Here is a 27,771-nt window from a genome sequence, read left to right as displayed (position 1 = left end):
TAATGAGGGGGGGTGCTGACGTACCCCATGGCAGCTCCACACCACCCCTTTTGCTATTTAGTGGGCTTCTGTAATCCTCGAGGGTTGTTTGCAGACCACCTGCTTTGAAAATACGGCTTCCAACACCCACCGCGTTTATACAACAACATTAACCTCTGACCCCGACACTTGGCAACAACAAATCGAAGCTCGCGAGAGACGTCACTGGAACGAGTTCTGGGAAAGTAGTCGGCGTTTCGGATGCGCTTCAAAGTTGAATGTAGCGTTTATTGTGCAAGAATTAGTCCTCAGAAGGGGACATGAGATTTACCTGTACGTACAAAGCGTATCTCGAAGCGGTTGGTCGTAAAGCGACAACAATGACCATTCCCAGGGCTATGGAATTCGCTTGTTCGGAGCTCGTGAACACCTGAGCGTTTTCTATGTATTCCGTGGAAGCAACAATGAGACGGATTTTTTTCCTCGGACCGAATTCGGTTGAGCATTCCGAGATGTAACTAAAAACTAGCCAAACTAATGCGCTATTTACCTGTGAAGCACGTAGAGTCGTAAATTGTCCGGCGTCGCGGATTGGCTTCGTCCATTCCTGAACAAGTCACACCGGAGACATTCTAAATATGAGAAAAAAATCTGTTGTTCCGAGAAAAATGTTAGACTTCTTCAGTGACGTACGAACGTGGTTGAGGTCATCGAAGTTTTATGTCAAATTATGGGGAAAACCTTGGACTGTGAAGAATGCTTTGTATGAATGTTTGTTTCAGAGGTTCTTAACCAGTAATCCAACGACTTTTTGGCAGTTCAGTACTTTGGTAGGACAAAAACTAACATATTTGAATATCAATTGAGCAAACGACACTTTATTTATCGCTTAATCATAATAAAATTTTCGCATATCCCAGCAAAAATTAATTTTAATTAATATTTTTAAAATTTCCATATTTAATTTCCACTTCATCAATAAATGATGGCTTCTCTCAAAGAAAAGTTTGATTTTTCAATGTTTAAAGAAACACAGCAGCTTTGATTTTATTTTTTGATTGATTTTTAAATGCTTTTTACTATTACTAAATTATGTCCACAATGCATTTTATATATATTTTAATATCTACTGATCATTTTCTATTTTACAAATTTATTTTATTTTTGTTAGTAATTAAATTATTATATTATTCTAATGCTAATGTACAGCATAATAGGAAAAATAGCTCAAAAAACTAATTACAATTTTTAAGCAACTTTGAATTTGTTTTTTATTTAAAAGATCCATCAATTTCTTATCTTAATAATAGTTAAAAACCCCTGTTTTCCAATTTGAATTACAAAAGATTTACCATTCCTTCAAAAAAATGTACTAAAACGTACTTTCAATAAGCGGAATGTATGAATATTAATTTGTTACGAATTTATTACTTTGTAAAAGTTATAGTCACATTTAAATAGGCGCCAAAATTCTTAACATACTAACGCTATATAAAATTCAAATACAATAAGGAAAATTCTTTAAAATCTTACAAGTTATTAAGAATATTCCAAACGTAACATATAATTAATCGAGCGACAAGGCAATTATTACCGTAAAATAGCAAAATTATCATCATTGTTATTTAGTGCCATCTAGTAATGAATAGAAAAATTTATATAATTTATCATCAAAATTTATAACAAGCTTCAATTTTTCGCCGATAGGTGTCTCAGTACAGAGTGGTCATAGGCATTTGTCGCCGGCTCGCACGTGTGTCGCAAGCTCCTTTCCAGAAGGTTCCTGTCCGAAGTCTGTTCAATCAAGATGTCGGGTGCCATAAAACGCGTGATCCCGCTGCTGGACCGAGTCCTCATCAAGCGAGCTGAAGCCATCACCAAGACGGCGAGCGGTCTGGTGATCCCCGAAAAGGCGCAGACCAAGGTGATCCAGGGCCAGGTTATGGCTGTAGGCGCCGGGGCGAGAGCCAGTGATGGCCGCCAGCTAGCTCCACTCCTGGCAGTCGGAGACCGCGTGCTTCTTCCCGAGTACGGCGGCACCAAGGTGAAGCTCGATGGAGACGAGTCGGAGTACCATCTCTTCCGCGAGGCCGACATTCTCGCCAAGTTGGACTCGTGAGACGAAGCCAGGCCGAAGACGAATTCTTCTGGCCCAAAATTCAAGAACAAACATGCCAAGTAGGACGGCCTGAACATGTGTTCATACAGTTCTTTTCATTTCTGTTTCGTATAGGTTAGGTTAGATGTGCATTTATCTGTAACGTTGTATGCTGCTGCTGATGTTATCTTATTTTTAAGTCGCCAAAGAAAAAAGAATAAAAGTTTTCTATTATAATTTCAAAGCAAATGTGTTTTTATTTCATCGACACCTAGATGTTTCCTCCATTTTAAGTTATTGCACAACGTTGCCTCATTCCATTTGAGCGATGACCTCTCCATTCTTATCACACTCCTTCAATGCATAATATTTCCATATGAAAAGCACTAAAATAACAACACAAACAATAGAATAAGATATTACACTCAATTGTTTCTGTTTTAATCTATTTATTCGAATATTTAATATTTTATTTAATAAACTATACACATACACATGGAACATTCTAGAAAGATGGAAGGTAAGATGAAAATGAAGACTAATTCAATTTTCAATATGCAATTGAATACATATCCGACATCTGAACGGTATTGAATTCAAAAATTTAAACTGATTCTTATAATATTCCTATTGGAATTAAATTGAATAGTAAAAGAATATCTTTTCATACATACATATATCCATAAAATGTAACCAAAGCAGATTATCATCACCTCATTTAATCAACTTTAACCTATGCTTCACCTGTATGGAATAACACATCGAATACTAACCTTACCAAGCTCCAAGTAATACAAAATAAATCCCTAAAAATAATTTATAATACACCCATATATACTAACTTGAAAAAACTGCATGTCATATATAATATTCTGTTTGTTACAGACATTACTAACAAACTAACGAGTAGATTCTATGACAGAATCACTCATAACCATACTAAAACACTTGTGAAGAGTCTCGGTGATTACAACAAAATGTCTATACCCTTCAGGTATAAACACAGATTACTTAAACACAATCTGCTTTAGGTCATCAACTTTAGAGAGTCTTTAATTATTATTATATATTAGATGTATTATGAGCATTTATAAGAATTGTAAATAGGTTTTTGAGCTCTTTTTCCTATTACGCTGTACATATTAACATTATAATAATATAATACTATGATTACTAACAAAATTAAATTAAAATTGAAAAATAGAAAATGATCAGTAGCTATTCAAATAGATATAAGATGTACTGTGAACATAATTTTGTAATGATAAAAAGCATTTAAAAATAAAAAAATACTTCAATGTAAGCAATATAATATTTAGCTGCCTGCAGGGATGTTCATTTTATTTAAAAATAATACTCTCAAAGGATGCGAATACTTTAATACAGGAAATAATGTTTATTACGGAAGGATGAATCAATGTTGCTAAGCCTAAATACAAAAGGAAACGGTATATCTTATCTACATATACAATATTTACATTGTTTTTGATTTATTTTATAACAAATAAGTACGTGTTTGCATCTAAAGAAAAAAATAGGTAAATAGAATAATACTGGGAAAGATGAACTACGCCCAAAAAGAGTCCGCGTGGTGTAAGGGAATGAAATTTCAGAAGATTCCAAATTGGTGTGCCCCGTTCTACCAGCTAGCAGTATCTCAAGACTAGTTTCCTCAACTTTTCATCTACTTAAATAAGAGTTTGTATATTGTACACTCAAATGTTTTTTTATATACATACATGTACGAAATATCTTTAATATACGCGAAAATTGTGATCATTCATAAATTTTAAGCTATTAATACGCATTTAAAAGTGAATTCTTACTATATTTTGTTAATAGTTAATGTTTATCTCGTATAATAAGTATATTACTATGTGAAATATTTTTGTATACGTGTTTTCAATATATAAAAACTCAACGAAGAAAATGTTTGGAAAACGAGTCTTGAGATATCCACTTCGATTTCTCGATCTGTCAGCTGGTTTCTTCCTGTAAGGACATTTAAAGATAAAGATATAAGCATGTTCTCATTGAGCAGCTCTAGCATAAAAAATTGTACAGAAATTCAAACTTTACTGCCTCAAATGTTGTAAAAAATGTAGTCGGGAAGTCTCGCTTTGGGAAATGAGCCTTATTTAAAATATGTCATCTTATAAAATACTTAGTGAGTTAAATCTCCATACGCTCAATATTTCTTGCATATAATATCATTGAAATTAGTTTATTAATAAAAATACCATGACATTAGGCCCATCACGTAGGTAATATTTAGATTGTGTTGTATTTATTTTTCCATTTGAAACATTTCCAGTTCCATTACTGATTCTAGTTCATGGTAAAACTTTAAAAAGCATGATTTTCACAACTACATTGTACAATTTTGTGCTATTTTGACTGATTTGTTACAATTTTAATGCCTCGGTCATAAAATTAAACTTGCATGCTTGGTGGTTCTATATTTCTAATCGATGCTTTGAATAAAACAACAAATACAGCTGCAAAAGATGCTTTATTCCTTAAATACAATCACTTGGTGCAATATTGCAACATAAAATACTAAAAAATGAAACGATAAAAAACAACTTAAGACTGGAGATCTAAGTGTTTACACCGATAAAAATATAATTATAATATTTAGCCGATGTAAATACTCCACAACGAATAATATAAAATGGAAAAAGTGTACTACATAAATGCACAACCACACGTTGATCGATTTAGAATTTTTTTTCGACGATAATCTCAGCTCGGTAGTACAAAATGATTAAAAGAAAAGAAGACAAAATTCAGTCTGGATATTTTTGCAAAAATATACACAATAAAAATTAAACAACGACGCAGTTCAATCAAAACTTATCGAAGCATTCTCAGTAAAAATTACAATCACTAAATATAAAGTGTAAATATATATATATATATATATAATTTGTCGTTAAATATTAAAAGCACAACATTGGATAATTGTTCCCATCGATTAAATTAAGTTACAATATATAATACACATTATATAGAAGCGAAACAAAATAAAACAAAACAATACATGTATATTTATAAATAAAGTCACAGAAAAATGGAGGGATTAAGTTACAAACACACAATACAGTAAAATTAACAATAATAAAAATAATATCTAGTACGCAAATGAAAATATAACACATTACCATTATATTATATTTTGTACTCGAATTCTGTATGGTCACGTTTAATTCGACGACGATTAAGCTTATTTTAAGCACAATTTTTATTTTCAGACAAATAATAAATAGGTATACATATTTTTTGTAATATAATATTTACAACAAACGTTCGTTTGTAAAATAAGCAACAATGCAAAGATGAAATATAACATAAACGATGGTTTCAGAAATGTTAAGTCGTCAAAATGGAAACCGCATTGGCAAGTGATCGAACATATTTTGGATGGCTTTTTTGTAAGGTTCGATTTGATGTAAGGTTCTTACTATTACAGATTTAATTGTATGTTTTTTTTAATAATATTTATAAGGGAACTTAAGTCTGCTGTTCCTCTTCGTTGGCAGATTCGAGTTTCTCATAATGTCCAATGCTTTAAAAGACTATGCATGTTATTTACACTTAACGATGTGAAAGGGCGCAAATTAGAGTATCTTGGACAAGAGATGCGGAACCAGAAATATGATCTCCCGCGTCTTGTAATCCAGGGAAAGATTGTAGGACAGCGCAGTCGGAGCCGGCGGAAAACATCATGGTTGAAAAATCTTCAGCAGTGTTACGGCCTCAGCAACCGAGCACTATTCAGAGCAACTATGGGCAGAGTACAGATGAAAGTTCTGGTTGCCGAAGTTCTAGGATGATGGGGCACATGAAGAAGAAAATATTATCTACCAAAGTGCCTAGCAGTGGTGGTTTGTCCGGTTACCTGACAACTCGTTCACAGATTTTCCGTAAACCGATGATGCGCTCCAGGCATTTCGTATACGGCCATCTCTTTCTCACCCCGTCTGTTCACCATGATCTCGTTTACTCTGCCATTACGTATGCAGCCATCTCTTTCACAGACCATTTTTTCACCGATAACAGACGGTCTGTGAAAGAGATGGCTGCATACGTAATGGCAGAGTAAACGAGATCATGGTGAACAGACGGGGAGAGAAAGAGATGGCCGTATACGAAATGCCTGGAGCGCATTATCGGTTTACGGAAAATCTGTGAACGAGTTGTCGTGTCACCGGTTTGTCCATATGAGCTGCGGAATATACATACATGCATACTTATGGAAAGAGGATGCAAACAAACATCGGTGTTGGACCAACTGCCGTGGCGAGCTCGACCATCTCCACCGGGTGCCAATTAGAAATCCACAAAAGAAAAGGAATGGTCATAACGGTGATGATCTGACAAAGATATGGAAAAAATATTATATATAAAGAACAAAATTACGTCTGCATTGTATGGAGTCAAGACATGGACGCTTAAAAATAGAGAAAGATACACGTTAGATGCCTTCGAAATGTGGTGCTGGAGGTGGATGCTACGCCTTCCATGGATCAGATGATCGTATATCTCCGTCTTCAAAGAGCTGACAGTTTCAGACTCACCACAATATGTAGGTAAAGGATTCTTTCCTACTTTGGCCATATTGTCAGAAAGAATGTGGAGAGGAGCTGGTAGTCCCCGGAACACTAGAAGGAATGAGAATGAGAGGACAGTCTCCAATTAGATGGTCAGACCAAATTAAAGAACTGAAGAGATCGTCTCTAAACGCTGCTTACAACTTGGCACAGTACCGGGAGTGGAAGTGGATCGTCCACCAAAATTCCAGATGATATCAATGATCAGGACGCTCAGCATTGAGAAAACGAGGAAGAATTGGAGGAATTTTTTGTTGAAAAATTGTTAAGGATATTGGATGTATCCAAAAATGATACGAATTTCATTTTTATACCTGCCGCACCTGCTAGTTATAAGGATAGCTTTCGTCCCAGATAGGCTTGCGACATGGTAGTCAGTGGGTCATATTACCAGTAAGAATGTATGTAGAGTCTAGAGAAGCTGGTAGTCATCAGAACAATAGAAGGAAGGCGAGGACAGTTTACTATAAGATGGTCGGACCAAATTAAAGAAGTGACTAAACGCTGTTTTCAACTTGGCACAAGACCGGGAGGAGTGGAAGTGGATCGTTTACTGGATTCTAGATGATAAAAATGACTACAACGCTCAGCATTAAGCAAACGATAAAGAAGAATGCTGATGTTGATAATATTAAAAATCCCATTGAATGTGCAATCGAGGCGGTTTGTATAATTGGGCCAGTAGATTCTATGTAGTTCTAGAATCAAGTCGAGTCTCCGAGATTCGTATAATGAATGTACAATACATATAGTGACCAAAAGACACAGATTTCAATTGTGTCTTGGGTTGAAAAGTGTCTGGCCACTTTATATATGTATGTAAAATATATTCTTATAGAACTAAATGAAATCACCGTCATTATATTTCTGAATTGTTCGTGTCAATTAGCTTTATGCCATCAAATATACTAAGAAGTCTCAAGAAATATCACTGTAGAGAGATGGTCGTCCTGCGAACGGCAGCCGAGAGCATCGGATTCGGATCCGGTTGTTCAGTCAATAGTGTAACGTCAACCCACTTCCGATCCGTGCTCGACTTGCGTATCGCCTCCATGACGGCCTGAACATACTGTCCGTCTTCAAAAGTGGCTGCCAGTTGAACGGCCTCTTTAACCCACCCCATCTGTTCCGTAACGGGCAAGAACGCTTCTTTCAACGCGCCGATCATCTTACTCAATCCTTTTATATACGGCTTTGGCACGACTGAAGGCGGCATAGGGCACTCCAAGTCCTCAACGTCCAAGTATATAACATCGTCCTTCGAACCGACGTTATGGAGTCGGCCGTGAAGATCGCCGCCTTTGACCACGAGCTGTCCGAGTTTGCCACATACGAGTATCTCCTGATGGAAACACGGAACCACCATCGAATTGTTGAGGGTCGCCGTCACCAGCAATCCTCGATCCATTTCCATCTGAAACGTGCAAAAGTCCGGCGAGGTGATTTGCCGTATTCCGTTCACCTTGTCGGTGGATTTTGTGAACGTTTTCAATACGCCGTGCACTCGTAGAGCTTTCTGTCCGGTGAGGAACGTAACCAAATCTACGACGTGACTTCCTACGAGGGTTAATGTACCACCACCCATCGTGTCGTCGCAATGCCAATCGTACGAGTCGCCTAATAGTGAGCTCATCTGTACTTTGACGTCCATGACTGATAGTTGTTGAGGATTACCCGTGTAGCCGTCTAGTATGGCTTTTCGCATTCGTGCAAATGCTGGTAGGAATCTCAACGAGTTGTTGATTAAAGATATGAGTGCCGGGTAGTACTGGGAGGCTCTGACCATTTTGAGTGCTTCGGCTTGGTCTAGTCCGGCCGGCCTGTCGCATACGACGTGTTTGCCGATGCCGAGCGCTTTGACTGATATTTGAGCGTGGAGGTTAGGGGCGCATAGCACGAATACTAGGTTGACGTCTTTGCGTAGTAGAAGAGCGTCTATGCTGTCGGTGTAGAAGGCCACGGTTAGGTCTCGGGCTGCCGCTTCGGCCTTGGCGAGCGTGCGCCCCCATAGGGCTCTCACGGCGAAGCCCCGCGACACGAGGAAGGGGACGAGGGCGCGCGCCACCGCCCCCGTGCCGAACACGCCGATCCCCGGCAGCATGTCAACACGCGTCATACATCACGGCTGTCAAAATCGAGAACTGTCAACTTGACGTTTCAGTCTTAGCACACTCAATAGCGGCCAATGACTAATCAACTAATGACCAATTGATCGCTTGTCATATTTGGGCGGGTGACATTTTTATTATTTCTACAGTCTAAGTTAGAGCGCCATTAAGTATTATACAAAATTAGGTGGCTCCAAATTTAAAAATTGTAAATTTGCATAGCAGACAAGTAAACATTTATTTTTATCGATGCGGTGCAAACGATCAACAAGCGCTAGACACACTGAAGCATAGATTAATGACACGTGTACCTTAAGGTCTGTTCATACCTAGTCGGCACGTACCGACTTCAGCAGGTATCCGGCTGTACGAAAAGTATTCTTTGGTACCATAGATCTAGAATATACTAGATCCGCCCTCACGTGTTATACTTGTCTCCCTTTTGGCGCATGCAAAATACATGGCGTGTACAGACTCCAGGGATGTTCAACTCGAGAGCACCCCGGAAGTCGGTTTCGTAGAAGCTCGTGGTAAGCGTGGGCGGGGCTGGTTTCTTCAAGGTGCCTTCATTCGTCGTCGGTGGTCTGGTCTCTGCTGATGTCGGCTGCTCTGCTATGTCCCTTTCTCCTTCGTAATGTGCGTGGGATGCGTGATGTGGAAAAAGGGGGGAATTGTAATAATGAAAACAGGTTGTAATTCTGTTTGTATGGTGACTGTATTTTATGTATATATAAATACAAAGAATAAGCAGAGGGGGGGGGGGGGAGTCCGTCGTGAAATTAGCGCGCACGTGTTCGAGAGGTTATGATAACCTCACTCCTCACGTGACTACGTGATCTGACTTCGACGAAGAAAGACCACGATTTCCTCACTTCTCACCGGACGTATACTGAAGTTGTACTTCCAGTATCGTCTGCCGATCCAGGCTGAGCTGATCGGGACTCGGTGGTGGGAACAAACTCGGTAGCGAACAGAGATGTTCACTCGACCGAAGCGGAAAACGAATAGCAGGCGGGGACGCGCGCTCGGCGCCGATCTCCCTCCAAAACGGCTCCTTTGGTCGTAACGCCACGAAAGCTGACCATGAAGACTTGGTCGGAACATACTCCCCCCGTTGGAAGTCAGAGGATCGAATTCCAAAACAAATAAGAATTAATGGTGCACAAGCGACTAATGAAATACACAAAAACCAAGCAAATAAGCAAAAAAATAACAAAAAAACAAAAAACAACACAACAAAATAGCCCAGTCAGCAAACAAAATAACATTAGTCCACCGTCAGTTTCCCATCCTACATAAGCAGCTGACTAAGCCGGCAAGAAACAAACAAAAAATAGACAAACAAACAACCAAAACACCAACAAATAACCAACACCAATGCTAGGTAACAATATTGTTCAACCGTTATATGTCCCAATCTATCCTGATAGCTCCATTACAAAGCACCAATCAAACCAACAAGAGAAGCATAAAAGAAAAGCAACTCAAAAACTTAAGTTAAAACACATAAACTGAATCCACAACACAGATACAAACAACGCGCCAACTTTAATGTGGGACGTTATGAACGTTCGCCACACCGTTGCACAAATTCACTGAGTGCTGCTCGACTGGCAGTCGAGCTACTCGCCGGACTGCTCGCTTGGTGTTGCTGATGGAGGAGTAGTAGGACCTACTCCTGTGCCCCTGTCTGCCAGGGGCCGCTGCTGCATGTGCTGGTGTGGTAGCACCCTCGCTCCGGGTTGATCGACCAGATCCTCCTGCTGTTGCGCAACTAGTGGTGCGCCAACTAGGAACTGGCCAGGAGTTATGGGAGCTGGGTTGGGAAGGTCGAAAGATGTGAGGGTTAAAGGGCGCGGGTACATTGCGCTTCGGCAAGCGGAATCTTCGTTCCGCGTAAATACGCGATTCGTCCAGGGGACGCGTAACTGTCTTGACTGGACGTCTCGCGCCAAAACAAGATAACGGATCACGACCCGTTGTGTGATGGCAATTCCGAGAATCGCTTGAAACTGTGGGCGCTTCTAGAGAGCCGCCCAATATCCAGCCGAAAGCTGTATTCATCATCGCGATGCGTCCTCCTCTGTCACCGCGTGACTTGGAGGGAACTAAAATGGTACGTTTGCCATTGCGTAACATCGCATGATAGGCGTCGCTGCCTATCACCATATCCACTGTACCGGGAATATCGAATGACGGATCGGCAAGGGGGAGATGAAGCGGCAAATGGCTCCGAATCTCGGACACGTTGCGCGATGGAAGTTGATTCGCGATCTCGGGCATGATTGCGCAATCGAGATCAACACTGGAGCCCTGATTGGGGATGCGCGGTAGAATTCGAATTACCGCGCCACTAGTAATGGACGTCCTATTTGAACCTATTCCTACCAGGTTGACGTCCATCCTTTTCGACTTTAAGGCGAGTCGCCTTCTTAAGTCTTCAGAGATGAGGTTGAGTTCGGAGCCGTTATCTAACAATGCTCGAACCTTGTGCGAACGCCCATCTCCGCCGCGAACTTGTACTTCCACGGTGGATAACAGGACAGTTCGGGCGTGAGAAGGCGATACGCGTCTCACCGAGTGTAAAACCGACGATGATTTTACGGGTTTGGCGTTCTCTGATTTCTTTGGGCTCCGATAATGTTTGGCCTTATTTGAAGGCGAAGTTTGGTATGGAGTTGAGTCATGTAACATGGTGTGATGGGCATGACCGCATTTGAAGCATCTCTGCTTTGTTTGGCACGCGTGAACTATGTGCCCTGGCCTCAAGCAGTTGAGACATAGTCGACGTTTTATGGCATTCGACCTACGCTCATCACCGCTCATTTGGCGGAATGATGGACAGGCTAGCAGAGAATGACTTCCGCTGCAACTGATGCAGGAGGGGCGTTCCCTCCTCACATGCAGAACTGCTGCCTTCGGATTCGTAATGGTTCTTGGTCGAGGATCCGACTCGCCTTTTAAGACGAAGTCGGCATTTGCCATCGATTGGCACTGAAGCGTCAGAAATTCGATGAGTTTGTGGAATGTGCACTCCTCATGTTTTGGCGCTTGAAGCTCCCATTGTCGAACCGTGTATCGATCGAGCTTCCTAGTGATGCACATGACCAAAATGTCGTCCCAAGTGTCGACCGGAACGCCCAAGTTGGCCAGTGCACGGACGTGCATGTTAAAATCGTCTATGCAGCGATGCAAACTTGCGTAACTATTGGACGCAATTTGTTCCGCGTCCAATATTGCGCGAATGTGGGACTGAACAACAATTTTTTTATTGTTGTAGCGCTGCTCCAGAATGGACCAAGCGCGGGAGAAGGAATCATCAGATAACTCTAAGCCACTGACTACTCGATTGGGTTCTCCTTTTAGGACTGCCAACAAGTATTGGAAACGGGCGAGTTGAGAAGTTTCGCCGGCCATAGCGACCAAGAAGCGTTGTGAGAAAAGGGGCCAATTTTGGACGTTGCCTTCGAAGGTGGGCAACTCCAAACGGGGCAATTTTATTGCCGAATTTGATTGCGATACAGCGGAAATCGTGACGGCAGCGCCACCTACCGGCGACGCGCTCAGTTGCAGCTCCCGCAATCTGAGCATTTCCATACATCGTTCGAGGGTGATTAAGTATTCCGTCTCGAACTCGTCAATGACGGACTCGGAGGCCCGAGCCTCCGCTTCGTCCAGCTCGTCAATCTGAGCTTGGACCGATTCGAAATCAGACAACAGAGGTTTAATTATCTCGAGTCTGATTTGGAGCACGGAAATACTCAGATCCCCCTCCAAATGGTTCGCATTTCTCGTTAACCGAGCGCGAATGCTTTTCCGCGTATTCCGAAGTGCTTCCATTTTGGACACGTCAAAAAATAAACAATGGACACGGGAAAAGAAACAAAATGGCGACCAAAAATCACAACAACAACAGAAAAATGCTAATTACGACCAACCTAGATTCGACGACGTTGGAAGACCAGCTCTGAAGACATACGGAATCGAAGGACCAAATGTACAGACTCCAGGGATGTTCAACTCGAGAGCACCCCGGAAGTCGGTTTCGTAGAAGCTCGTGGTAAGCGTGGGCGGGGCTGGTTTCTTCAAGGTGCCTTCATTCGTCGTCGGTGGTCTGGTCTCTGCTGATGTCGGCTGCTCTGCTATGTCCCTTTCTCCTTCGTAATGTGCGTGGGATGCGTGATGTGGAAAAAGGGGGGAATTGTAATAATGAAAACAGGTTGTAATTCTGTTTGTATGGTGACTGTATTTTATGTATATATAAATACAAAGAATAAGCAGAGGGGGGGGGGGGGGAGTCCGTCGTGAAATTAGCGCGCACGTGTTCGAGAGGTTATGATAACCTCACTCCTCACGTGACTACGTGATCTGACTTCGACGAAGAAAGACCACGATTTCCTCACTTCTCACCGGACGTATACTGAAGTTGTACTTCCAGTATCGTCTGCCGATCCAGGCTGAGCTGATCGGGACTCGGTGGTGGGAACAAACTCGGTAGCGAACAGAGATGTTCACTCGACCGAAGCGGAAAACGAATAGCAGGCGGGGACGCGCGCTCGGCGCCGATCTCCCTCCAAAACGGCTCCTTTGGTCGTAACGCCACGAAAGCTGACCATGAAGACTTGGTCGGAACATGGCGCATGCACAGTTTCTCTTAGTAGGAAGGAAGGTACCGTGGCGTCGTAGGGAAAAAAACCCAACTTCCCCGGTAGTTAAACCCCCCGCAACCCTCAGTTAGTGAAGACAAGATCTCCGACCAAAATAACACGTCTGGGCCCATCTAGTGTATTATACATCAATGTTTGGTACATTTTGTATGGGTATGTTCATTACGCCACGGCAGGCTTACAGCAGTACACGACATTTCCTGTTCATACCTTACAGCAACATCCGTCAACGTATCGTATCCGTTTTTTTGGCCATCGTGGATTACGCGATGGATCATATACACGCGAATTACGTGCCATGAGTTTGCCGCTTTGCTGTTTTGGACCAATTATCTATAGTGACAGTTGACAGCTGTTCAATATTTCAACATGGTTTTGGCGCAAATATTTCAAAAATATTTAAAAAAATTTTAAATTGTTTACGGAAATATTAAAAAATTTTGTCCATCATCCACAAGCTCCTTATACAGTGTCCAAAACTCTCCTTTGGTTTTTCTATTTTTTAACATGGGATGCACATCAAAACGCCTCCGTGCTTTTTTATTGCCTTCTTGAGTTTCTTCTTCCAACAACAACGCGATTATACATAATTTTTCGTTCGATAAACGCCGAAACATTTTTGCTGACTTGTATTCTGACGCGTAGCTACGAATGCACGTGTATGCATTCATATTGTAAGTACTCGACAATACGACGTAAGCAATATTGCGCCGTATCGTCATGGCCTGTAATGTATAAGTAAGCCGATTTTGCCTTGCACTCGGCCAAAGTGTTGTAAGCGTGACGTGACCGCGACGTGTAGGTAGATATGAATAGAAATGTAATAAAATGACATATTTGAAACGGAGTCGTGCAGTGCTGAAGCCGTGCAGTGCTGTTAAGTATGAACAGACCTTTATGCGTGCACACTGCTCGCACTTACACTAAGCGAAATCTAGCCGAAGTCCCGACATACCTACCCTGTATACGTTTTGTGCTTCTGATACTTAAGTTCCGAATTTTGCCTTATTAAACTCGCCAGAAAGATCCAACTCAATTTTAATAATTACCATTTTAATAATTGCATCTGTGCACATCGAAAGGTTACTCGTCATCTGATGTGCAAGCTATCATTCGTGAAGTCGAGAATTGCGTTTAAAGCAGCCATCCAGTTAATCTGTGGTTCAGTCTGTCCGGCGCTTGTCGATCGTTTGCACCAAACCCATTTTTATATATGTTATAGTTGAAGTCACCTAAAAAAGATTTTTTATTAATAAAAAAAATAAATAAATTATTAATATTTGCTAATTGTTATGACTTACGAGAGAGAAGTGCCCAAAGAGAAGCTAAGTCTACACGTTGCTTCTGGATTGCGTCTCCATCTGACTAAATAAGTTAGACTTCTTACCTTTAGGTACATACACAGATTTCTCAGGGATTCGAACAAAAGCCAATTATGGCTCATATTTGATGCTATATATAGCTGCACCAAATGGATTTCACAGTAGCTGTATAAATACAGAAAGCTGTGTATATACAGAAATTGCAATGAGGCGTGTAGCCGCTCGACGACCGTCATGCAACGAATATGTTGAATTAGCGTTTTTAAATTTGAACAATTTGGTCTCACCTCAAAAATGGTGTCACCTTGTGCAGACCGCATTATCCGCACGGGCCTAGCGACGTTACTGCGTATCAACTACATATAAGTTGGCACCAGGTTTGATGGAGAGGCTAGGATTTCGTGAAAACGTCTGTGAATATGAATGATCTAAAACGTCAGTTGGAATATATTACAACTGAAAATACACCTCGACTGTAACATATATACAATACAATTAATTTTTAGAGAAAAATTTCAAGGTAAAGAGTAGCATAAAACCGATGACCGAAAAATCGAAAACGTTCGTTTACCATGAATACACATGAAAAGCGGGTAGTATATACATATATATCAGTGGCGTGCGGTAAAACTCTCTCTACCCCCTTCGTACAGGCTCACTTAATTTGCGCAAGCAGGATTATGGATTAATAACAAAAACTCTATTGATAACTGGCTTACCTCGAAAAAATAAACGAATTTTTGTTATTAATCCACAAGAATAGTCGAAATATGATTTTTCTAAGTGGAATTTTATTTAATTCTCATATAAATACAATTTAATATATTATCCCTATTAATTCAATTAAAATTCGTGTAAATACGAGTAAATACTAGTACGAGCTTTTAGCTCGCAATTTTACCGATTTAAAATTCAGCACACTTCCAATTAACCCTTTTAAACGAAAACAAAAAAACAGTGTGGCCAGAACACTATCCCAATAAACACGTTTCAATAGAAAATACTCAATATAAAATAGTATTAACAGTGGGAAAAAATCCCAAGTGAAAATACGTACTTTTGACTTTTGATTTGAACTGGACGACTACTTAGAGATATTTGAAAGCTGAAAAGTACTACAAATGAAAGATAAAATAGCCGACTATAGATTCCAATATTAATTTTGAACAGGAAATTGACAGATTTTGAGACGTCGACCGAACAACATCAAGTTATAGAAAAATAGCGCGATTTAAAAAAACACATATATCTCCGAATCTCGAGCCAATCAACATATTTTATTACCAGATTCGTATTCACTGGGCATAGATCTATAATAAAAGCCATATATCGTCTCTGAACCAAAAAAAAAGTCGTCATTTGTCGAACAGTGTTATTTGGTGTGCAAGATCATTTAAGAGTTTCTTCTGATGCACGAATAAACTTGCTCTAAAATAGAATAAACACAGACGAAAAAAAAATGTATTAAAATTTATTTAATAAAACCTATTCCGAGTATTTTTCGTAGAAACTAAGCCCATTAGTAAACGACAAATATTTCACAATGATCTACCCAGATTATCGTTTCTAGTGGGTATTCGGTTTCAAACATATTACACTCCTTATTTCTTCTTATTTTTTTTTCGCACTTGGGTCGACGCTCCCAATCCCTCGCTAATCACCCTTTGACAAATAGCTGAGGGAATACACATTGGCAACCCTCAACGTGAACATTAATCGTCCAAAAATCGAGCCAAAATTCAACGGAAGAAATCTTTGTGCGAGAGAAGAAATTTCAAGAAAAAGTTTCAACACTGCGGTACTGCTGTCAACGCTCAAGTGCATAATAGAATAGGATGCGTTCCCAAATAAAAAAAAAACTAAATTAAAACACACAGACATTATTCGTCGATGTAATTACTCAATTAAGTGAATGTCTACATAGGAGCGTCTTTTAAAAAGACTGACAGCGAAGTTTTGGCACGATTTTGGCTCGTAAAGTGACACGTCTCTTACTTTGAACTCGAGAGATAAGATCCACCTGGAGTCGATCTGAGTGACTTCAGGACCGAACTGCTGTTGGTATTTCAAAAATAAATAACAAGATTTGAAAATTACAAATTGGTTCAATTTAAAAAGGGGAAATATTTGCAGAAGCATTGAAATACAAACATATACCAGAAATCTTCTGAAATTTAAATTCAACCAAAGTAAAATTAAACAGTTGTTTATTTATATAAAAACATAATAAATCTTGAATGGAGCAGGCTTTTTTAGTTTCATTTTCAGACATTTTCAGTTCTACATTTGTAGTCGTACATTTATTGATAAACAGCGAAGCTCACTGGTTAAGCCATTTTTTACTAGTGGAGAGAAATTATTCGATTTACATACGCTGCTGACAAGATCTGGATGGTTATTAAATCCAGATCGACCGTTTCTTGTTAGAGTTTGTCATTTTATATATCGTAATTGTTGTGACGGATCCAATTAATTGTAAATCCCAATTTTTTGATTGTTAAATATGTATACCTACATTGTAGAATGTGTATAGAATTTATATAAAAAGTTTGAGCATAGTAGTCGCTTTGAGGCAACCTGTCATGGCACATTGTATGGTAAAAATGAAATAAAATATTAGAGTTATTAAATTACCATGGTTTTTTTCACCTTTATAATCTTCAGAATTATATATTTTTTTGATTATTGATATAAACTATTATATGATTCACAAAAATGCATACTAATATAATTAAAGTTTGATAGATCGGGTAACGGTAGCTTCTGATATTTTATTGACTTTTCTGATATATTATTGGCTGTTCTGAAAGCTTTTTAATCTTTGTCATCGCTTTAAACTGTGTACTATCAAACGGCTCAAAAGACGAATAATATAATGTTGACATCTGGTTTAGGACTTAAATTAAGAATGGCTCGTATTTTTTGGGTCAGTCATGTTTTCATGGAACATATATGTATGTCAGAAATTATACTGATTTGTCAGAATTTATTTTGAATAGTTGGAATTTTAAGTGGATTGGTCATAATTTATATCAAATGATAAGAATTATTCTGAAAGATGGTCAGAATCATTTTTCGCTAAGATCAACACTACGACTCTCCACGATCTTTGACTGATCTATCGCTGATATACATTATACATGACCTTAAGGCTTAAGTATTCTTTCATCCCGAATACGATACATCTCACTGGAAGATGCATGGTTAGCAGTTGGCATTATCAAGTTTCAACGTAACATAACCTAACCTAAGCTAAGTAGCTATAATCCAATGATGAATGAAATGAAAAAAAAAAAACGATTTAACGCCGACCGCTCATTTTTTGACCATTCTGACTATTTATTTTGTCCATTCTGAGAATTAATTATTTTTATTTTGACCAAAAGTTGATTTTAATTCTGGCCATTTTATTTATTTCCATTAAGAATAACTTTTATTTTTGGCTCAGTTTCAAATTGATAATATTTGATGTGTTGTAAATAGAAGAATGCGGCCCTGTAATAAAATTTCTATTCCGGTATTCCATACAAATAAACGATGTTTGTCGGAAAAGCAACAACGGAGAAAATTGTATTGAAACTACGTTTTATCTGTAGAATTAGGCACTGAAACAATTGTTTTCGCCTTCAAACTTTCACACATAAAAATGTGCGAATCCTAAATGAGCAGAAATTCGAAATGAAACACTTTAGTACAAATTGTGCAAAATTGTGTAGAGTAGATGAGTAATTCGATACGTTATTATTGTAAGGACACGTCTCGTTCTCGAGGAACGAAAGTGGAACGAAAAATAGAGTGAAGTGAGCTCTTCAAAAAAAGGACCGTAAATAAGTATTGGATGACACATCTTTCAGGAAGTCGCCCTTAAATTTAAAGAGCTGTCAGGACCTTTGACGCCGCATAAACCGCTGGGAAGGTAGGGTTTAGAGAATCTGTGGCATCCACGTGGTTTGTTTACTTGAGGATGTTTGATAGGATAGGTACTTGTAATTGATGTGTAATGGTTATTTGTAACATGGGTGGGTGGTCTCTGGAACTCTTCCTTGTTCGATTCAAAGCCAATGAGAGTTTGTGATCTGATCAAGCTCCTCCTTCTTAATCCCCTCTTCGTTGTTTAGTGAAGGGTGACCATTATGAGTGGATCGCTCGTATGTATCCTGTTTTTCGAACCTCTTGAATAGCATCTGGATTTAGAATAGATTTGTAGAGAAAAAAAGGATTTCATACATCAATACTTTTCGGTTTATACATGTCCATAGGTAGTTTCATCAAAGTGTACTATTATATGGTAAAAGGTCTGACCGCACTATGCGTCAAACGAACGATCCGACACTTCACAACAGTGTGCGACAATATTAGGTAAACCGCACTTGAACGACAGCGATGCGACACTACGCAGTAAATTATGTCAATCATTCGTTCGGTACCTCGGAGAAAGATGGATAAAACGGACGCTATTATAGTATCTTTGATATGCGAGGAAGAAGAGCAATCAAAACCAAAAAATTATGGCTACATGCTATTTCAAAGTCACTATATGAAGAAGGAGAATAATTGTCGCAAGACAACCCCCACTCAACGACACTTGCGTCACGTCGCCAACGAAAAGTCAACTTTGACGCAGTGCGTTATGTCTCATACAATTTCATACAAACAATATTTGGTCGCGTACTGTTGTGAAGTGTCGGATCGTTCGGTTGTCGCATGGTGCGGTCAGACCTAAACGGACAATTTCGTACATGTCGATATCGTAAACGACAATCAATGCCACGAAAATCGCAAATACGGAATGTCTGACACTCGAACTCTCGCTAGTGTGATAGTTTGCGTGGTCGACTCTCGGTGGGTGGAATTTTCGAGCCCCGGATATTCCGTGATCGATATTATAGTGACGTATGTGAGATAACCATGTGCGAAATAGTCACCGAGCCCTATTATATACCTACGATGATTGCGCTGCCTAACAAATTTATATCATCATCATCTACAGCCATTTACCACCACTCCCATCTATCTTATCCGACACAGGTTTCATGCAACCATCTAGCTTGAGACCTTCCTTGCACTATTTTATATTCTCTCAGGTATCATTCGTCCATTCTTTAGTCCGTTCTTCTAGCTATGTAGCTCGCATAATACCATTTCATTCTCTTCACTCTTTCCACTGTATCAAATATTCTTCAGTGGCATGCCGTGAAATTCTCCGTGTTTTTATCACACAGCGTTACTTACGTGTGCGCGAGCAGGATACAAGGGGAACAGGGACAGGTGACAGGTGAAATTTTCTCTGTTTTGACCACACACTTAAGTAACGCTGTGTGGTAAAAACAGAGAGAATTTCACTGCACGCCACTGCTATTATTGTAGTACTTCTTACCTAAGTATTCTTTTTCCTATTTCTCTTTGTTATGCTGAGCATATAGCGTTCCATACTTCTTTGAATGCATTGGACTTTATGCAGCATTCTGACGTCAATGACCAAGTTTTGCATCCATTTGCATCTATCATCACTGATAAAACGGATTGATCGAAGATCTTTTTCTTCAAGCAACAAATCTATCTATTGACACAAATAAACGATGTGTATATTAGTATTCTAACCTCTTACTTACTATTTAAATGGGCCACTCTTTAATTTTATCAGCATTTGTATAACTCATATTAATCATAAGAGACTGAACATTTTCAAGTTCTTTAGTGAAAATATAGTGTTTTTACTCCCAATCCCACATCTAGGACATTCTTCTTTCGATGACCAACCAATACTTAACATCACAAATATAATAGAAAATAAAAGAATTAGCTCTATGCGGACCGAAGTTTTACCTGCTATTTCGTTATATCCCCGAATTATACATAGTTCGGGTGTGATACAAGTTGTAGCTTGCAACAGAAATCCACAAGTGTTTCGTATTTTTTAAGGAATATAATTTTTTTGACTCGCATTTATTTCAGCCGCCTTTATATTTCGGCCGCCTGTGTGCGTTGCACACATTTATACATATGGTAGGCGCGGCCTCGCTTTTTCCTTCTTTTTTTATCCTCTTCATCTTACTTGTCCTTTCATTAACTTCTCTTTCATTTAACTTCTCTTTCATCTAACTCCTCATTTCTTCCTATACGTACATATAGCTCTTTTGAAATCAGAACTACAGGTAAAATATTAGATCTCCACCTGATTCTCTCCATCGTGAAAAGTTTAATGCCGTATATTAATAAATTTTCATTTAGAACTGCTATCACTTCCCTAATTTTCCTTTGTCTTATTTTTTACACAACATTTAATACAAAACTGATTTTTTCTTAAATAATTATAAAACTAGCTAACGCAATAGGTACATTTATAGTATCCATAATTTACTATACAAAAAAATAGAAATCATAGTCACAAGACATAGTCCCAAACATAACATATGATGATTCGGGAATGCAACGCATGGAGGGGGTTTCACACCCTTCCTACAGGGACTCTAAAATCATTCTAAAGAATTCTAAAATCATTTAAATATATTAATTATAAAATCAAATTTAATATTGTTTTTGTTATTTAATTGTACCATTGAAATATATAGAGAAAACATAGTCAATTATAAAAATGTTTCATAATCTATACAAAGTCATTCCTACACGTATGAGTGACAATATACTTTTTGGTTTAATATTTATCTTTTCAAACATTTTCCCCTGCAAGTCACATTGTATAGATTATCACATGTCCATCTTGTACAATATATTTTTAGCGTTGTGGGGGTAGTTGACAACCCCTGGTTTTGTGGATTTCACTTTCGTCCCGAGAATCCTCGCTAATTGCAGCCGTCATCGGAGATTAGTTCCGAATGGATTACCGCGATCGCGGGCTGGATCGACGACACGTCCGCCGAAAAATCAACGAATATTTGGGACGATGACAATTGCGAGGCAAAAATTGCCACTGAACATTGAAATGTTCCCGACCTTCTGCTTTTCCGTGCGATTGTGAAAATTTCGGAAAATTCGGAATCATGCCTCGCAGAAGAAGAAGATCGCCGTCGCCGGCCGAGCAGTTGACTCTGGATGACGATGAAGATTCCTTGAACAACGATGATCTATCGTCCAATTCGGGTATTTATTAAACTATTTTATTATTTAGTATTCACCGTGAAATTTATTATATTGAAAATTTGAAGAGTCGAATTGAAACGCATTTTGATTTGTTGGAGACATTTTCACGCAATATTTTCATACCTAACAATTTTTTTTTTGATAATTATTATTTGATTTAAATTTTAAATTTTATTTAAAATGTGTTTAATAACACTTAAAGGTTTATACAATCAATTTTCAAAACACTCATACGTATTTAAATGAAAATTTAAACATTTACTTGAAACAATTGAATTCAAATATTCTAAATTCAAATGTTCTAAAATCCTTTAAGTATGAAACATTAATATTTCATTTTTTCTTGTCATTTGATAGAAAAATACCCAAACATCTGAATGCTCATCTTTCGACAAATAAAATTAGTAAATAATCTACTATGTGTACTTTCCATTTGTTGATACAAATTTTGAAATTGTAGCCCTGATGTGTCAATTAAAATAATTATATACTTAAATGGCTTTATTGCGTTTTAAACTTATTTCCAAAAAAATTTCATAATACGTTTCAAATACACGTACTCGTATAGCTGACTTTGTGACAGTTTTGTGTTTCAACTTATGTATATATTTATTTTTGTTCATATGAAACGAGCTATTTTACCGCCGAATAAATAATAACTAAATTGGATTATTTATTTATTTATTTAAAGTTTGGACCGTTGTAGCATTACAGGAATTCCTAATGCGCCACAATGGTCAAAAATATAACAGAAAAGACAAGAAACAAAATAATAAATTAGACATAACAAAAACAAAACATATATATACACAAACAACTAAAAATAATAATTATTATTATTATTTTATTTTATTTTATTTTATTGTCACAATCAATACACACTCGCCATTACAGATTTGCTCCAATGCGACGGGTGTACGTTAATGAAATACATAAACAATCAGAAATCAGAAATACAGTAATACATACATATAGAATCAAAATATATAGAATATAACAATTAATCAGAAATAATAATCATAGTGACATCTATGGATTTCAGATTACTGTGTATAATTAATACAAATTATACACAGGCAGATTTTTGTGACAACAGGATTAGATTTTTTAATACCAATTTTCAGGAACCGTTTCAGCAATGATCAGATAAAATTGGCAAACTCTGATAGAGAAACGATCGATTTGGAGTCACAAAACCCCCAAATCTAACCAGCAGTGGCGAGGACACGAACCTATGACCTCAGTGATGCTAAATATATACGCTATCACTAAGCCAAACTGCTGGCTTAATTAATTATATATCGTTTATCGTCTTATATCGTACATAGGCCATTGAATGGTCGATTATTGACTATTTAAATATATATTCAATAACATTTATGTTTTTACCATGGTGCCATTACAGATAGCTCTAAAGCGATACCTTTAAACTTAAATTTGTACATACTTATATAAATTTATGGTTTATAGATATATGTATATCAGCGGACAAGATGCTCGACGGCTAAAAAATATGGTTCACTATTGTCAATTTCTATTGTCAACCATTTTTTTGCTCTACTGCTTTCTCTAACAATGGAGAGGTTTATTGCCATTGTATGGCGGAAACTCAGCCGCCGATCTCTAAGGTATCGTAGGTAATTTAGTTGCCAATTTCATGAGGAATCGTTTCAACAGTGAAATCAGATACATTGACAAATTCTGATAGGAAACGATTGACTTGGGGTCACAAATATCCAAATCTGACCAGCAGCACTGCGGAAATACTCAAAATAAATTCTTTTCAATCGTGTTCAAACCAGGGCTCAAGCCTGGGACCTCTTGTATCTGGCATTATCGCAACCACCGAGCTATACTGCTGGATATATGTACATATATACTATTTATATGCATTAATGTACAATCAAAGTAGATAGTAAACTGATTATTAAGAATTTGTCGAGGTTGAGATTTTTTCTTGAAAACAACACTGCATATATGCAGGATTTTTTTAAAATGTGTCGGAACTTACTTCTTGTCAAACTTTATAGTGAAGAAAATTGTATTCAAATATCATTTAAATAAGATTTAAACCAACCTTTTCTATGCTGAAGTTTTCTATTTCGACGAATTCCGTTAATATGGATTGTCATTACTATTTATTGTGACTACGGATAGAGAGCGTGCTTTTTCCAGGAAACGGGGTGGTTTGGCTCTATTTACAAAGCTAGAGTGTAAAAAAAAGGTTCGGCAAGCCTTTAACAAAGCATTTACAACAATTGAACAATAAACGGCGCGCTTTGGGTCCGGAGTCTAGTCATTACATTATGGAAACATTGAAAATACCATGAAAACAAGTGCCGGAACGCCGTTCCACTACACTACATGACAAAAAGCTCTGTATATATGTATGTATAAATAATAGGAAAAGTAAAAACTGTACATTTTTAAATATTTTTTTAATTAGGTCGATGTCCACCACAACAGAGAAATGCAGCAAATGCTAGAGAAAGGGCCAGAATGAGAGTCCTATCCAAAGCGTTTTGCAGGTAAATAATCTATGTACGTATGAAATTCACAATGAAAAGATGAATGTTATATATCAATCTCTTCAAATCTACTCCACAGACTGAAAACCACATTACCCTGGGTACCAGCCGACACCAAACTGTCCAAACTAGACACTCTCAGGTTGGCCAGCGGATACATTGCCCACCTTCGAGCTTTATTAGCTGACCAACCCTCCGAAGACATGTCCAACGGAAGGCCACTAAACTTGGTAAGACAATTAATGCGTATTTTTAGACCATTTTTCATTCACGGACGCTCGTGCCTCTCATTCTCTTACTTTTTTTTTGCACCATATGGTCTTCCTCTATAAAATGCCAACCCAGTATAAACAGAAATGGGTGTACGAGCTCGTGGCACAAAGCAAACCATTTGTTTCTCTTGAAATTCATCATACCATTGTCTCGTAAATCATCACTGATGTTGGGTGCATCTATGTAGTAACCAGACAATTTAAATATGGCACGCTTTTTAATGCACCTTCAATTCTGAACTTGGCATTTAACTAATATGTAGTGGGTTATGTTGAGAAAGAGTTTTTTCATAACCAGCAGTTTCTACATGTTCGTAGTTCAATTGTTCAGCCAAATTATTATTGCGAATCCAACTATGTCGATGCAACTAACTTCAGATGTCAAGATAAAATATATTTTAGTAGATGTAGTATATTTTAATATATATAGGTAAAATACACGAGGAGAATCCAAGAAAAACAAACAGTCGGTTATAGTTTGAAGTGTTTGGCCACTCGTAAAGCCGTGTCCGCACAAATGTTCCCAGCTGTTGTTTATATATTCACGGTTTTTTTTAAACGGTGCCGATTTTAACTATTTCTGCTTTTTTCACAATGAATTTAGGTATTTATTTACACTTAACAAAAGACCACCTTAGGATATGTTATTGTTAGGCAACCCTTAGAAGTCCTCCGCAAGTCAGGGCTAAAAAGTTAATTCTCAATATCCAGCCACATTTCAACAACAAATTCAATGATAATTTAATGATTTGATAATACGATTTGATTTTTGTTTTTCTCTTGGCCTTTGATTTGAAAGATTTAAGGGAAATACTAAAATTAAAATAATAATAACCAGCAGCGTGGATTAGTGGTGAGCATATTATGTTTCGAGCAGAATGGTCACGGGTTCGAGTCCCACTAGAGTTCCGCTGCTGGCAAGACATTGGTTTGTGACTCCAGGTCAATCGTTTCCTGTTAGAGTTTGCCAATTTTTCTGATTTTCATTGAAATGGTTCCTGTAAATTGGCATTTCCTTTCCAATCTCAAATTTTCAGCATCTTGTGGTTCGCCAATTTCATAGTTGATGATGTTTGTATGAATTTGCATTGTATAAAAATGCTTGTATTAATTGTATTTTTGTTTTGTATCTGTATTAGTACACTCATCGCTTTGGAGCGATCTGTAAAGGCGAGTGTACATATGTACATAAATATATATATACATATACATATACATTCATATATACCAGGAAGGCCTAAAAAGTAAACCACAAATCGCCTTCCTGGCCAATTACAAACATCCATATACAATTTTTAGAATAATTCTAACAAAGCATCATAGAAACATTTATAAATTTTGAATAAACTTACATTTTCGGAGCATTTTTTTATATAAATCGTCAAATTTTTATATAAAGATGCTGAAAAATTGGAAATTTACGAGATCTCTATGGACAAATTTGCAGCATTTTTATACGAATCAGTGAAATTCGAGATGCTGAATACTCTAAAATTGCGAGAAATGGGTAAAGGTTGCCAATTTGTTGGAACCGTTTCAATGAAAATCGGATAAATGATCGGACCTGGAGTCACAAACCAAGGTTTGGCCAGCAACAACCAGTGGGACTCGAACCCGTGACTATTATATTCGAAACCATATATGTTAACTACTAGTCCACGCTGCTTGTTGAATTGTAATAAGAAATAAGAACCTTGTGGCACTACTGACCACCATTTATACCCTCGATGGTGCTCCTGTCTACTAGTAACTGATAACAGTATACTAATTTATCGACAATTGCTCTCAATGCATTATTTTAACCGAATTGGCCAACAACTATAGCACATCTACCAAATTTGTATAAAAACCTTTAAATCTTAAATATAAATTCTTCTGAATTGAGGTAAATTTACAATTGATTAATTATTATTGCAGACGTGGCCGTTCACCTTCCAGCAAGGTTCCTGGAACACGAGTCCAGGGAGAAGCGTCTCTCCTCAACCAGCACAACCAGTTCAACAGCCAAACATGCAATCGTCTTGCAATGCAGACATCTTCAACAACAACAATTGCTATGCCAGAACTTCACATTTCGCAAACAACGAAAACTACTATGACCAACTGAACAGGGAGAACTCGTACATCAGACAAACCTATTCGGATAACGTGATGCATTCAGGATAATATAAAATGTCCCACTTGTGTATCATATGGTGGAAGAATAGAAAAAAAAAGAGAACTCATAGAAGAAGCAAGAGTCAAAGTGTCCATCATTTAGTGCTTTTTTTTTCGGTATGATCTCACGAAGGTTCTTTGATGGGTGCCTCCGTTCATAAGAAACAACCGGCCGCCAATGGTATTAGCTTTCAAAATGTGCTTATATCCGACATTTATTGCTCAACATATCAGTTTTACAGCTTCGTAAATACAATCGTGTTTTATGGCTACGAATAAAAAATATAATAAATTCTAATTCGAGATTGGCATACAAAAGTATGATTGTTTCGACGAAAAGGGCGACAGAGTGTTCAGTGCAATTATTAATTCTACATAAGATGAAATGGAGTTTGAAAACTATAGCTTGAAGATATGGCGTTGGACTATTATCGTGTCAAAGTTTGAAAAGCTTCGGTTTTCGCAGCGAAAGATCGCTGTAATATAATATAGATATTTTTTATTATTGTACTATACTGTACCTATATACGCATAATGTATTTATATATAAATAAAAATAATTATAAAATGTAGTGTTCTTTTGTTTTGAAATAGAGAATTTTTCTTTTTGTTTTCAAATTTTATACCATTTTAATTAGAACATATTACAACATGCTAGGAAACTTCTCCAAAAAGGAACATTTTAAAATAATGAAATAGCAAAAATAATATACATAAATACATATGTATGTATATTTTATGGAACAACAGGGTTCCAAATCTAATCTAACCCAGGGTTGCCATATTTGCAAAATCCCAGATCGGGACATTCAGTATTTCGAACGATCAAAAAAAAAGTTGAAGAATTAATGAAGAAATTAAGAAAAAATACATAATTTTAATCAAATAAAAATGGTTGTGGCTATTTGCAGGTACAATATCTGCGA

The 27,771-nt window shown here is 37.8% G+C and overlaps 3 protein-coding genes across 8 annotated transcripts; 2 read left to right on the top strand and 1 right to left on the bottom strand.

Annotated features, from left to right (window-relative positions):
* The first annotated feature begins 1,697 nt into the window (after positions 1 to 1,697).
* LOC143918792 (10 kDa heat shock protein, mitochondrial) lies at positions 1,698 to 2,866 on the top strand. Its single transcript, XM_077440855.1, has one exon. The coding sequence runs from the start codon at positions 1,787 to 1,789 to the stop codon at positions 2,096 to 2,098; it is 312 nt and encodes a 103-aa protein (XP_077296981.1). The 5' UTR covers positions 1,698 to 1,786; the 3' UTR covers positions 2,099 to 2,866.
* Positions 2,867 to 4,571: 1,705 nt separating this feature from the next.
* On the bottom strand, positions 4,572 to 8,881 carry LOC143918530 (glucose-fructose oxidoreductase domain-containing protein 1). Of its 6 annotated transcripts, none has more exons than XM_077440462.1 (3): positions 6,552 to 8,881; positions 6,323 to 6,453; positions 4,572 to 5,889 (listed from the first exon to the last, which is right to left on the bottom strand). In XM_077440462.1, the coding sequence occupies exon 1, from the start codon at positions 8,804 to 8,806 to the stop codon at positions 7,619 to 7,621; it is 1,188 nt and encodes a 395-aa protein (XP_077296588.1). In that variant the 5' UTR covers positions 8,807 to 8,881; the 3' UTR covers positions 4,572 to 5,889; positions 6,323 to 6,453; positions 6,552 to 7,618. The 6 variants fall into 6 exon arrangements, with proteins under 6 accessions (XP_077296588.1, XP_077296585.1, XP_077296587.1 ...); XM_077440459.1 differs by having other exon boundaries at positions 4,572 to 5,904; positions 6,552 to 8,830; XM_077440461.1 differs by having other exon boundaries at positions 6,563 to 8,830.
* A 12,734-nt stretch (positions 8,882 to 21,615) lies between these two features.
* Positions 21,616 to 27,393, top strand: LOC143919045 (uncharacterized). The gene is made up of 4 exons (XM_077441225.1): positions 21,616 to 21,888; positions 24,335 to 24,416; positions 24,496 to 24,646; positions 26,606 to 27,393. The coding sequence occupies exons 1-4, from the start codon at positions 21,789 to 21,791 to the stop codon at positions 26,852 to 26,854; spliced, it is 582 nt and encodes a 193-aa protein (XP_077297351.1). The 5' UTR covers positions 21,616 to 21,788; the 3' UTR covers positions 26,855 to 27,393.
* Positions 27,394 to 27,771: the final 378 nt, after the last annotated feature.

This window comes from Arctopsyche grandis, chromosome 11, assembly GCF_051622035.1.
Source record: "Arctopsyche grandis isolate Sample6627 chromosome 11, ASM5162203v2, whole genome shotgun sequence".
Lineage (NCBI taxonomy): Eukaryota > Metazoa > Arthropoda > Insecta > Trichoptera > Hydropsychidae > Arctopsyche > Arctopsyche grandis.
The sequence above is the reverse complement of the archived record's forward strand: the minus strand, read 5'-3'. Positions and strand labels throughout refer to the sequence as shown.

What these genes read in the sequence shown, in the direction of transcription:
- LOC143918530 (XM_077440462.1), bottom strand. Translation starts at nt 8,806, where the DNA reads ATGACGCGTGTTGACATGCTGCCGGGGATCGGCGTGTTCGGCACGGGG.
- LOC143918792 (XM_077440855.1), top strand. Translation starts at nt 1,787, where the DNA reads ATGTCGGGTGCCATAAAACGCGTGATCCCGCTGCTGGACCGAGTCCTC.
- LOC143919045 (XM_077441225.1), top strand. Translation starts at nt 21,789, where the DNA reads ATGCCTCGCAGAAGAAGAAGATCGCCGTCGCCGGCCGAGCAGTTGACT. An exon ending in TGATCTATCGTCCAATTCGG is followed by an intron (nt 21,889 to 24,334) that starts GTATTTATTAAA and finishes TTTTTTAATTAG; the next exon opens with GTCGATGTCCACCACAACAG. An exon ending in ACGGAAGGCCACTAAACTTG is followed by an intron (nt 24,647 to 26,605) that starts GTAAGACAATTA and finishes TTATTATTGCAG; the next exon opens with ACGTGGCCGTTCACCTTCCA.